The sequence below is a fragment of the Marmota monax genome, unplaced genomic scaffold (assembly GCF_021218885.2).
Source record: "Marmota monax isolate L192 unplaced genomic scaffold, Marmota_monax_Labrador192_F-V1.1 WCK01_AAM20220418_F8-fsc00147, whole genome shotgun sequence".
In the NCBI taxonomy this organism is placed as follows: Eukaryota; Metazoa; Chordata; class Mammalia; order Rodentia; family Sciuridae; genus Marmota; species Marmota monax.
Genome location: NW_026693552.1, coordinates 2,877,103 through 2,891,305, shown reverse-complemented (window position 1 = coordinate 2,891,305; position 14,203 = coordinate 2,877,103). Strand labels below are relative to the sequence as shown.

Sequence of the window (14,203 nt, the reverse complement as noted above, 5' to 3'; positions counted from 1 at the left end):
ATAGCTTCCTCTGCAGCACTTTGGCTGGCTCCAGGTTTGGAGTGATAGCATAGAGGGAGACAATGGAGGATAAGAGATAAAGCAATTATCTTTAGAAGGGATATGGAAATGCCTAATGCTAGCTACAATGAGAGTGGGATTCAGCAGACAACTTCAAGTGAGAGTTAGGAATTCAAATAAGTTGAATGTAATAAATCATTAAATATGAAAAATAATGTGAGCCCCTGACTAACTAATATGCCATCTACCCAAAGAAGGAAAAGAAGAAGAAAGATCTTGGGATGAATACAATTTTGGACTCGTAAATAATTTTGCAGAAAATCCCAATAGGTAACTATATAAGCTGTTTGGCTTTCAAGAGATATTTGGATTAGAGAGCGCCATTTATTACCACTGTGTTTTTTGGCTTCTGAAATATTCTATTATTTTATTCTTTACCATTGCCTCTTCTTCTTTCTCTTCATTTGCATATTCTTCCTTTATGTGATCTTATTTGAAGGTCAAGGTTTCTAGAAGCCCAGTTCTGGCTTTTCTTTGTTTTCTCTACATACTCTCTCCTAGATAATCTCACTAAATTGTAAATTATAAACACCATGTTTATGCTATAACTTAAAAATTTGCCTTCACACAGGCACATCCAGTTGATTACATGATTTATGTAGATATCATGCTGACATCTCAAACTCTTGATTTGAACCCACCTTTATTCGTTTTTGTCTTATTGAATAACACTCTGATTCTCTTGTCTACACAAGCCAGAACTTGAGGATCATCCTTGGTATTATCTTTGTTTACTCCCCTCTGCCAGTCCCTCAGAAATGCCTATAATTCCATCTCTAAAATATATCATGAATTCATTTTCTCTTCTACACCTAAATTTATGCAACTTTAGTTCAAACTACAATTGAAGAACATTCTAATGCAACTATTCAATGATTTTGTCTTTGTTTTAAAACAAAATTCAAACTCCTGTAAAGGTTATCTGATCTTTACCTCTATCCTTACTATACACTCCTATCATATTATGTTCTAGTCACATAACAAACTTCTTCTCATGACAGCATATGTTCTTGTTACTTTCTTCATCAAAAACAACCTTCACTGAGCTGGACCCTTTGAATGATACAAGTCCACAATTGAATAGGAGGATCATTCCTGTGTCCAATATAAAGTAGCCCCCATCCCATCCATCTCACATTCATGTCCTTTTTCTGTTTTTAAACACTTATTCCTCTGGGGGTATCTTCATTTATTTGTTTGCTTATTTAAGGCTGGTTTTCCCATACACATTCATTAGAATCTAAGCTTTAAGAGATAGAGATGCTGCTCTCCTTGTTCACTCTCGTACCTCTAGCATCTGCAGCAACACTTGGTATATGTACTATGGAGGTTGTTGAATGAGTGATTCAGTTAATTACTTCTTGCAAAAGAAACTTGACACGTCTTTTTTAATTTCTTCCTACAGTAATTCATTTTTCACGAAAGAATAAAGTCACCTTTTGAAAATATAAAACTGATTGTGTCCCTTTATAATTTAATCTCTGATGGTTTCCTAGTGCACTCAAATTAAAATCAGACCCATAGGTTGGTTATCAGTGCCATCCTCCTTGCTCATTACTGTCCACTAATCTTTCACTTCCTTGATAACTAATTCTCTTCTGCTTGGTCACTTTTCCTGACATCATTTGCATAAATACTTTTTTTCTTTAGATTTTTTTTCTTGTACCAGGGATTAAACTCAGAGGCACTCAACTTCTGAGCCACATCTACCCTATTTTGTATTTTATTTAGAGACAGGTTCTCATTGAGTTGCTTAGTGCCTCGATTTGCTAAGGCTGGCTTTGAACTCACAATCCTCTTGTCTCAGCCTCCCAAGCCACTGGAATTACAGGTGTGTGCCACCACACCCGGCTGGTATGTTATTTTTTTAGAGAGATTTTTCCCTGACCTTAAATTAAGACCCTCTATTTTTTTTTTCTTTTTCTCAGTTTAGATTATGTTTCTTCATAGCAACTATTAGTTTTTCTGTTGTTGCAATTATATGTATGTGCATTTGGTTTCAGTCTGCCTCTTCATGTAGGATGATCATGGTGGAGATTCAGTCTTTCTCTCTTTAGTATTCTTAGTATATAACATGATTCTTAGAATACCGAGACACTCAACATTTTACTGTAAATTACATCAAATGGTAATAGAACGTCTTAGAAAATAAATGAGATTTCCCATGGTTTCAAACTCAAGAGTCCTCATTAAATCCAGGCTGAAGATGTGGAGTTTGGTTTTGGTTTTGGTTTTGTGTTGTTTTAGGGCAGCATATTTAAGAATTTTAAATGTCTTTAGGTGTGACTTGAATGCTCCAGTATACGTAGTCCTCATCCAAGAGTGGTACTTAAATATTTTAAAATAAAGCAAGGCCTTACATTAGTTAGTAAGGACATAGGAACTCCTATTTTGCCAAATATTAACCCAAGGAGAGGTTAGTAATTCAATAGGTTGCTGGATCTTTTAAAAAAAACTAAGTGGTCAGAGAAGAGAGAGAGAAGCTTTTGGGGCAATGGATATTTACTGACTTTCATAGAAATGTCTCAAAATTAGTGAAGATATCCAATTCTGCCATCTCTAACTTAGCCCTTGTAGGCATCTAAGTTTGTGATTCCTTCTGTTATAGAGAAAGAAGAAATGAGAGCAAGGAACAGAGTCCCTGACAAAATAAGTTCAGAAAAGAGCACTGCAGAAGATAGAGAGGAACCAAAAGAAAATGGCTCTCTAGCTGCTTAGGGAGGAAAGTGCACTACACTACACGGTCAATTCTGTCAGTAGATAAGGGTGAAGAACTGTTTGGAGGGACTTGAGGGCTCCAAGAAGAAAAGAAGTTTTATGCACTGTTGGGTATGAAATCAGCTTTCAGTGGAGGGAGAACTGGTTTGGAGACAACTAGTTGAGTGTACTGAGAAGGACGTGGTGCTCAAGTGTGCTGGGACATGAGGCAGGAGGAGGCATGTCATCTGCAGAGAATTTCCAAGCAGCAATACAACTGACCGAAGTTGGCCTGCTCTTGAATGTTATCATGCGCTGGCAATTCTGCACAGATTAGGGTTTAAATTGTCCTCCCCTCAGTTACCACTCTTATACAGAGGAATAGTTATAGCTGAAAGGGGGCAGAGTCAGAGGAGGATGGTTTATAAGACTAGAGTGTCTTGTGACTTTTTACATAATAAAAAGAAGAGGTCAGCCTAGAGGAAGTGCTTCAACAGAAAAGACATAATCATTAAAGCAATTTGAGGACATACAGAATGTACAAAACCCAGGGATGACTTAGCTTTGAAGAAAATAGGGGATCTAATTCCCAGGGGCAGAATCCTGGATTTGTGACTCAGAATTATGTCTTTAGTACTAGTTGTAAATTTATTTTATTTTTTTAAATGAATGCAATTTTGGATATATTACTGTGTAATTATTCATTATATCTGTTTTTGAAAATAACTTTGGTGTTTCAAAAATAGCATCAATATTGTAGACATGACTGCTACTAACATATTTCAAAGATTCCATGCAAAATAATTTAAATGCATTGTGCTAATAGAGATATTCTAATCTGACATTCAATTAATGCATTCTGCATTTGCACTTATTTCATACAGGTAACAAATATTGGGTATTCAAGGACACAACTCTTCAACCTGGTTACCCTCATGACTTGATTACTCTCGGAAGTGGAATTCCCCCCCATGGTATTGACTCAGCCATTTGGTGGGAGGACGTTGGGAAAACCTATTTCTTCAAAGGGGACAGGTCAGTACACACATCACATAGGAAAGAGTTAATGAATGTTTCCAGAAGTCAATGTTTCTGGTCTATCATAGGCAAGCACTGTTGATGACGAATCTGTGTGGCTATAAACTCAAGTTAATGCAATAGAAAATATTTTAATACATTTTAAATAATATAATATTTAAGATAAATCACCATATAATGAACTAATGTGACTTTCTTATGATGTATTTTTTTTAGATTTTTCTAATACATTTTTTAAATTTATTTTTTATTAGTTCTAATCAGTTATACATGACAGCAGAAAGCTTTTTAATTCACTGTACACAAATGGAGCACAACTTTTCATTTCTCAGGTTGTACACGATGTAGTATCTATTGTACCACATGTGTTGTCATATATATACCTAGAGTAATGATGTTCATCTCATTCTACTGTCTTTCCTACTCCTGTGCCCCCTCCCCTTGGCCCACTCAAAATTCTTCCATTCCCCCCACACCCTCTCATTATGGATCAGCCTACTTATTATGGTGTATATTTCTACAATATATATTCTTTCTTTTCTCCATGTTCTTTACATGCCTATAAAGCTACATAGACAGTGAATATATGTGTCCTTATAGTGTATTTTCTTATTATTTTACTTTAATTTTCATGAAAATTAAAATACTTCTTGGTACAAGAAAAAAATACTTCTCAGTACAAGCTTTGTGTGTCCTTACACTCAATGTTAAATGATTACCCTTCACACACAGTTAATTGTGACCATTTTCAAATAATTTCAGTTTACTCGCAGGTTCTATTCCCTCAGAAGCCATTTATTAAGTTACCAACAAGTAGATGCTGTGAACTATTAACAAGCTATCACTGCAGTAGATACTCTTAGTGTGAAGTATAACATCCCTTCCCAGCAACCTCTTCTCCTTTTTCCTGTGACATCACTAACAGGATTCATAAATTATAACTAAATTGTTAGCCTTATAACTCACAGTAGCTACCAGGTATACATAGCTCCACCCCTGTCCATTCTTTGACAGATATTACATATAAAATATATGAAGACTGTTTTTATTAATTTAAATAAATACTAAGTAGAAAAAGTAATAAAGATGAAAATTCAAATTTCAACTAAATTGTTATTAGCTGGGTAACAATATTAAAGCAGTAATTAGCCCTCACTGGTTTGTGGGACTTACGTATGCCATTGGGCTGCCTTTTCTAAGCACATTATAAAGAATACATAGGCTTTAATGTCCTTCGTGCTCCTAAAGAGTTTGCCTGATTACCCTGGCATAAAATATCCCTGTTTGTTATCTCCAGCTTTAAGAGAAAAATAACTAAGGATATAAATATGTTTATTTAAATTTTATGATTTTTAATTGTAAATGATTTCAGACATTGAGTTTTATCTGTGATTAAATTCTATAATTGGCCTCCATGTGTAAGAATGTTCACTTTGGACTTCATTTCATTATCAACTTTTATATATATTATATTTCTATAACAGAATATCCATAGATTTTAATTCATGAAAATATAGTCAAGGCTTTTCTAAAACATTTTTTAGTAAATCACAAACAAAAGGATTCAGCATAGAGATGTTTCCTAGAGCCACAAAAAGCATAATGACTCTCAACAGTATATAACAGAAGAGAAAAAATGAAGAACTTATTGTCACAGAATAATGACCACTAAATAAAATAAATGTGCAGACTTATATTCTTTAAAACGTTATAACCCTTGAGGTTCTTTAATTCTTTAGTTTTGATTATTTATATATACTCTTTCAGGACTAGGCATAGGACAGAAGGCTGAGAAGATATATTGGAGAGATTGGTTTTTAGACACAGAACAAGAGTTTAGCTTTTGGGCTCTGTATGTAGCACAGTGGTAAAGCTTGCCTAGCATGCACAAGGCACTGGGTTCAATCCTCAATATGGGTTGGGGAGTAGTTTGGCTTTCATATAACAGTTTAAACAAGAGTTTCATATATAATATTAAAAGTTATCATTTAATTATCAGATAGTTATTTTCCTATATATGCCAGAAATATTTTTTTAATCTTCTTCCCCTTCTAAAAATTTAGTTCTTATTAGAAAAATTTTACTTTACAGATAAATCTTAGTTATTAGTATTAATATTAAATTAATTTGAGAGATACCTCAAATTCATGAAATCAGTTTAGATTTGATACCAAATTTATAATAAAGATTGTTAATAAATAAGAAAACAGTTTCAGTTCATTTCCTTCCTACTTCAAACACTTTTTGTAAGATAGAGCAAAGTGTATAAATATACTGTTATTACTTGTGTTTTATTTAAATTTCTGTGATTTTATAGGCTTTAAAAATATTGAAAGTAGAGTTCCATATAATTTCCAGGTGTATGATCTGACATATCATGAATTATAGGTGTTGTTAAATAAATTACTGCATATTTATATAATTATATAATTCCAGAGTCATAACATTTATCAATACATTCATTCTCGATTTATGACCCTACCTAATTGTACCTAGCTGCCTGCAGTGACAATATGACTATAAGGCAGTCAATTCCATTTTCAATAAATTTAATGTCTGCTTCCTTCAGGTGTCTGTACCAGTCCTGGCTTAGCCCTCATTAATTCATTCAAAATTTATTTTTTAAGACATACTATATCACATGTGCTAGACAATAAAGATAGATAATATGAAAAACTACAAGGCTTCCCATGGCTCTTACATTCTGTTGGAGTAAAAATAAAATAATGACCTTAATGATTTTTACATTGAAAAATGTTACAAAGAAGTATGGCAAGGTTTTTAGGGATAGAGATTCATTGGAGATAAGGAGTAATTAGGAAGTAGTGGAAGTTGGAGAGGAACTCACTTGTGAATGGCACACTTGAGGGGAACCTGAAGAGGGATAGGCTTTAGCTATATGAAACTATTCAGACCAATGTGTCGTAGACAGATGAAATAGTTGTGCAAAGGACATGAAAATAGGACATTCGAAAACAGAAGAAAGCATTGTGGTTAGAGCATAGCCATTAAGTGGTCAGAAGAGGTCAACCAGGTCAGTAGAGATCCAATGGCACAGCATCCTGGAGGTCATCAGGAACACTTTGTACTGAGTACAATGGAAAGGCAGTATAGATTTTCAGGAGCACAATGACTTGATTTTATGTGTGTCCCTAAAGGTCATTCTGGCTGCTGTGAAGAATGGGCTTCCAGAGTGGAAGTAAGAAGGGTACTTGGGAGACCATTGGACAGGCAGAGAGGACAGGTAGTAGTGGAAGTGAAGCAAAAGAGATAGATGAAGGATTCCTTTTGAATGTAATCATAATAAACTGTTCTTATGACTTGGATCTCAGGGGACATGAAACAATTTCTAGGATCTTCAGCCAAAAATTGAGTAGTGTAATTTCTGGAGATAAAGGAGACAAGGAAAAGAATATTGGGGGGAAGAGATGAAGAGATTGAAATGTCCATGTTCCATCTGAAGCATCTATTTGAAAACCAAATGAGAGGAATCAAGTAGGCAGTTATATAATTGAGTTTGCCTCTGAATGGAAAGGTCAGTGGGAGGCACAAATTTGGGAGCAATTGACATATAAAAGGTATTGAAAGCAGAGGTCCCCATGAAATCTTTTAAGAATGGAAATAATCAAGAGTAGAGGAAATGGTGGTTCTTTAAATAGATCTGTAAATGCAGATTAAAATATCTACTCTTTCACTACTTCACATACAGCATGGAACTCGGTCCCTCAGATTCCTGCTTGCCCTTTTCATAATAGACTATAATTTGGTACTTGGATACATTTTGGTCTTCATAGCATTTAGCTCTAAAATGCTATGTTTCTAAATCACTTCTTAGCATCTTCTCACAAATAAATTCCAAGATTCTAGTGCGATACAGCATTCGAAGTTCAACTATTGAGAACTGTAAAATCATATTTTTAAAAAGACAAAATTCTGGCCCACCTTGAAATTTTTTAAATTACCACTAATAGTCAAATAGAAAAATACTTCCAGCTTAAATTGTGTTTATAAATTAATTACTTTATGTATATTTAAATCATTCAACAACATAGTAAAAAATGATATTTTCTGTTTTGTCGCATTTTAAGTGTGTTTCTGAAGAGTATGAATATTTGGGTATGAAAAAAAGAAGCATTCTATTATTTTGTGGTCATAAATCTTGAATCTGGGCAAAGAATTGCAACCATGTTGGATTTATTTTTTTAATTTTTTATTCTAATTTGTTGTATATGACAGCAGAATGCATTACAATTCATATTACATATACAAAGCACAATTTTTCATATCTCTGCTTGTATGCAAAGTATATTCACACCATTCATGTCTTCTCATACATGTTTAGGGTAATGATGTCCATGAGATGGACACTATGTTGGATTTAAAAAAAAAATATGTCATGTGAAATGACCCTTGAGTCCACTTGAATTTAGTTTGCAATTCAGTATCCAGCAATATCTAATTAAATTGTTTCACTACAGAAACTTCTGTATTGTTTTATTTCTTAGCATAGAAAGCATTTTAAAAATTTACGTCACATGAATAACTCTTTTCTCCTATGCATGCGATTCATGATCAAGTCTAAAATCTGATTAATGAATCTTATTTCTTATCATAATTGTTTTAAAACATTAAGAATGCTTCTCTCAAAGAAACATCTAATTAAAATCAAAATTCTACAGTAGATTCCAGTGGCTCAGGAGGCTGAGGCAGGAGGATCACAAGTTCAAAGCCAACCTTAGCAACTTAGTAAGGCCCTAAGCAACTTCTCAAGACTCTCTCTCAAAAAAAAAAAAAAAAAGACTTAAGTGCTTGGGATATGGCTGAGTTGTTAAGTGCCCCTGGGTTCAGTTCCCAGTTTAAAATTTTAAAAAATCTACAATACACATGACTGATGATCAGAATGAAAAGGTATATAATGTTCATTTATAAACCCTTTCTCATTTATTGACCCTTCTGCACAATATTCCAAATTTTCTCCACTATAACATCTAAATTTTAAAGTCCTCAAGTAGTTTATTTAAAGAGTTCTAGCCTGAATATGCTATTTTGTTTTTAACCAATCCATAAACTTATTTTTCTGGGAGGAAAATATCAGCAGGTTGAGCTTTTTTGTTAATGTTGGAAAATGTTCAAATATGTGAAAATTAAAACCCAAACCTTTATTTAACAAGCCCCAGTACCTTTAGCAAGACAACCCTGAAAATAGTTAAGCATTTCTAATAACATTCCAGTCTACTGGATATTCACAAAGCTGACACACAGCAGGCAACCTGAGGGTTCAAGCCTACACTGAGATTCTCAGATTGCAAAGTGATCCCCTATTCTAATTTTACATTATCTGCTGGGAGAGAGAAAATTCATTTATTTTGTAAATTTATACCAGAATTATGTGGCTATAAAAGAATCTAATAAAACTCACATTCCATGGATATTTTCTTGAAACGTACATTCTATGAATCTTATGTGTCTGGCATACAATGGGGAGGCTCAAAAGGTTCTTTCCTGGCACGTGTGAGGCATTGGGTTCAATCCTCAACATCACATAAAAATAAATAAATAGATAGATAGATAAAAGTATTGTGTCCATCTTCAACTTAAAAAAAAGTATCAATGGGTGAGAGTTATCTATGAGAGAACAGAAAAAGGAAGGAAGGAAAATTATACATAACAACTATACCTCAACAATAAGAGTGAAAAGTAAATATATTATCAGGATGCTATATGCCATGAGAGTTACTAGCAGCAACAAGGTTGAAAACATACTGAACTATGAACCAAAGAGGGCTCATTTGAATTTCAGCTCTTCCATAACACAGCAGAGCAAAGGTAAATAAGTCACTTATCTTCAAATAAAATGATGTCCAGTGCTGTGACACTGATTGAGCAACAATATACACTATAGTTATAGTTAGGACATTTTATAGAGAACATTATAGTATAAAGATTGTTGAGGGAGTTAAGAGAAATCAAATAATAGAATGTATTATATAAATTTGCTTTATGGGCACAAAACACAACATAAAATATAGATATTATTACATAAAGAATAATATGATTACTTCTCAGAAAGTGGTTTCTAAGTATGTAGTAATGTTACTAAATGACTGCATCATACCCAGGATTTTAAATTATTCCAAAATTCAACCATTTCAAACTGACTTTAACTTATATTTTATGTAATTTAATTATGCCATTTATTGTAAGGTATATCATTATTTAATCTATCATTGAAGGGAAACACTTCCAAGTACATTTTTTTTTCCTTTTTTTCTAGGGGTAGGGGGTTAACAGTGATTGAACTCTGGGGCACTTGAACATTGAGCCAAATCTCCAGCCCTATTTTGTATTTTATTTAGAGACAGGGTCTCACTGAGTTGTGTAATGCCTCACTTTTGCTGAGGCTGGCTTTGAACTCGTGATCCTCCTGAGCCATTGGAATTTCATGTGTGCACCCCCATGTCCTTCTTGCCAAGTACATTTTGATTCTGTAACAACATGCATTCTGATCCCTAGAGATGTAAAATGGGGGGGGGGGGGCTATTATCTAAGAAATAAAGTATTTCGATATTTCCTTGTGAGAAGCTTTCTTTGGTTAAGTGGAAGAAGCCACTAACATATGTGTTGTAAATTCCATTGAAGTATTAACTAAAGAGGAGAGAACTTTATATTATACCCATAGTCTCAAACACAGTGACCATTCTGTAGTCATCCCAGAATGTTCTACAGAAATGGAATATTCACAAATAATTCAAAAGAAGATGTTTTTAAGAACAAAGTGTGAAAGAAACTGTATTTCAGGATTGGTAGCATGACATTTGAATAATTTCATTTCATTATCCAAGAAAGATAGGCACCTATCACAATTATTTCACCTCATTGCTTCTTCATGAAGCTTTTTCTGATTTGCTCATCAGATCTGCTCTAATTTGCCTGTGATGAGTATCTGTGGCAAACAAGTGTGAGAGATTGTTTCCCTTTCTGGGTAAACACAGCTTTGTAGGTTACAAATGGGAACACTTCTTGAAGCAATGTTTTCCTCATTTCCACTGAAGATGAAGGAAGTACTAATATTGCAAATATTATCTGAGTGAGTTTCTAGGTATTTATAACAAAACTTACTGCACAAAATCTGTAGATAAAGGATACTCCATAAGAACTAGCACAGAAAAACATTCAGAGTAGATTTTTTTTCTAATTTTAGGCAAAATAACTAATCCCAAGAAGAATTAACTCATTTACCAAACCTGGGTGGATAAAACCTAGATTTCAGGGCTGGGGATATGGCTCAAGTAGTAGTGTGCTCGCCTAGCATGCGTGAGGCACTGGGTTCGATTCTCAGCACCATATAAAAATAAAATGGGGATATTGTGTCCACCTAAAACTAAAAAAATAAATATTTTTTAAAACCCATTAGATTTCATAGGTAATCATGGATGTTTAGTTGGGAGAAGGAGACATATCAAATAAATTGGGAAAATATATTTGATGATATCAAGTAAACATGGAAATTATATTCATTGTGAAAAGAGTAAAGACTTTTGAAATCAGACAAACATGTTTATACATCTATCTGTCAAGAATTCTCATTCATATAGGGACAGCGATTACTTTATCGTGGATTTTTTGTGAATAAAGAAGATAATCCACAGAATTTTGTGATTTTTGGATTTGGCATTATGCCTAAAATAGGCAATATTACTCTGGATTCCAGTAGTTTTGCCCCATTATGACAATATTTTTAATATAAAAATATAAACTTGTTTTATTCTTAGAACATATAGACAATAATAAGTGATCCAAAGTGGGGATATTCATTTTCTTTCATAGAAGTCTGGGGGTTCTGGAAAAATGGCTTGAGGGCACCCTGTGAAACAACAGGAGCCAGATGGTTCTGACTCTAGCTGAGCTTTGCTTTACAATTTTAGTACCTTAACTCCATTCAAGATCTGTCCTAAAGTCTACGCTCATATACACAATTTTCTCATCTATAATTCCACTTTGATGTCTGAATTCAACACCCTAACTCTCAGGATTCAGACTGCCATCACATATTTTTCCTTGCTTTCTTATGGCAACAGTAATCTTCCAGATTATCAGGCCCAGAGATCTAAGGTCACCTTCAATTTCCTTCTTTCTCACATTTCAAATCCAATTCATCACTAAGTCCTTTGGTCTCTTTCTTTAAAATATATTCCCAATCTGTTAAATTATCATCAGCTCTATAACTGACTCCTCATTTCAAGGCTTATTGCAATGACTTCTTAACTATTATCTCTGCTTCTGCTTTATCTCTTTCAACTCCTTTTGCATGAAGCAATCAGCATATTCTTTTCAAGATGCTCTTAAGGCATCTCTACTCAAAGTATATATTTTCATATCCCTTAGAGGAAAACCGAAGGTTTTATGTGGTGTAAAGACCTATCTCACCTTAGATTCTGGTTCCTGCTCAGACTTTGTGTCTAATCACCCTCCCTTCCTGGTAGGTGCTCAAGTACTCCATGCCTGTACTTTCCACAGGAACTTCACCTCCTCTGCTTGCAGTGTTCTCCAAATACTAAATGTGTTGTTCCTCACTTTTATCTGCTCAAATGTTAGCTTATCAAAGAGGTCTTCTCTTTCTACTATTTTAAAAATGTCTCCTACATATTCCTAGATAACTCTATCTGCCTTGTTTTTTTTTTCTTCATAGCTCTTACTACCTTCAATCATTGCATGCCTTTTTTGATAATTGGTTTATTGTCTTTATACTCACATATCCTAAAATCTAAGATCAAGGAGACCTGGGGCACATCTGTTTTGTTCAAGGTTCTGTTTCTTAAAAAAATCAAGATTCAGTATGTGCGCACACTTGTGAGTGCATACACACACATGGGTTTGTGATACCCTTATGAATTGCAAATATACTTAGGTAGAATAATATAGTTAGCATTTTTATGAATTTTAGCAGACTGAATAAATGCTAATTTTAACATATACAGGATATGCATAGTAATATATACATTTTAACATATGCAGGATATGTATAATAATAAACACATTTTTAACATATGCAGGAAAGGAAATAGAATAAATACCTTATGCCCCCTGTCTCTTCAGATGTTCCATAAATCACTTACAGGTATATAGGCAATAGTGTCAAACATACAGCAATAATTTAATGAATGATAACTGTAACTATTTGTTGTTTTTTTTTTGTATGTGTGTGTGTGTGTGTATATATATATATATATATATATTTTTTTTTTTTTTCCTTTGTGTGTGTTGTTATGTTGTCCTTTTTAGGTATTGGAGATACAGTGAAGAAATGAAAACCATGGACCCTGGCTATCCCAAGCCAATCACAGTCTGGAAAGGGATCCCTGAATCTCCTCAGGGAGCCTTTGTGCACAAAGAAAATGGTATGCAAGATGTGCATTACACATTTCTTAAGTTTTCTAACTATTGTAGTAACACACTGTTCTTTTTCATTATGTTAAATCACTGGGAGATGCCATACTTCAGCTATGTAATATTTATATAAACTTTCCTCTTAGATTAATATTTAGTACTATGCTGTACTTTTTAATCTCAACTTACTTAATTTTGTGAAGAATCATTAGAAAGATATACAGTTAATATTTTAACATGGGACAGTATAGATACCTTTGAATTAAACTCACCTATATGTCTATTAACATCTCTGTAAAGATAATAATAACAATATATGTGGGATAGGAACTGGCCTCGAGAGGAAGATAGTAGTATAGACCAAAGAACAAAGCACCTAATAATAATGCAAGTTGAATATTATATTTATTTGCTGCTTGCTTAGAGTGTTAGCAAACAAGCAAGATCCTCATTCAGTACAGTCAGACTAGAGAGATTGTATAATGACTTCATACAAAAGCAAAAGGTAAGCCATGTACATGACATTTGATAACCAGAAAATCCAAGACAATGGGACGCTGAAACATTGCCTTTACTTCACTCTTCCACCATTATAGAAATCCATTGTTGTAGGAATCCTCTCCCAATGGTCAATTTTTTTAAAAGTCCACAGGCTCAAAATTAAGCTGTAAATATTTATGCCTTTTACATTGAAGTGAAATATGCCTACCTATTGATACTAATTCTGCCATCTTGGCCAATGAAATATGAGTATCTGATGCCATTGAATGTCTTCTCTGTTATCAGGATTGCTACATAAATTCATTATATCGAATTTAATTGTCCTACATAAGTACCTCTTTACCAACACTAAACTCGTTCAAATAACTTATCCCTGATTGTAAAATTTGTAAGATATGTACTTAAGTCTTGAAACTAAGGACATTTTAGCCCCAATAAATATGATTTAATGCACTGTCTCCAAAGAGGAAACATTAACGTGTTTTTTAAATTGTTTTGCTAAAGTAACTGGCCATTTGTT

General features: G+C 33.7%; 1 protein-coding gene across 1 annotated transcript in view; it reads left to right on the top strand.

The window, feature by feature from the left end:
* Window positions 1-14,203, top strand: part of Mmp16 (matrix metallopeptidase 16) — a 282,987-nt gene that overhangs the window by 255,619 nt on the left and 13,165 nt on the right. Inside the window, exons 8-9 of the mRNA XM_046458638.2 lie at window positions 3,642-3,792; window positions 13,078-13,193. Coding sequence (XP_046314594.1) covers window positions 3,642-3,792; window positions 13,078-13,193 — 267 coding nt within the window. The remainder of the gene's footprint in view (window positions 1-3,641; window positions 3,793-13,077; window positions 13,194-14,203) is intronic.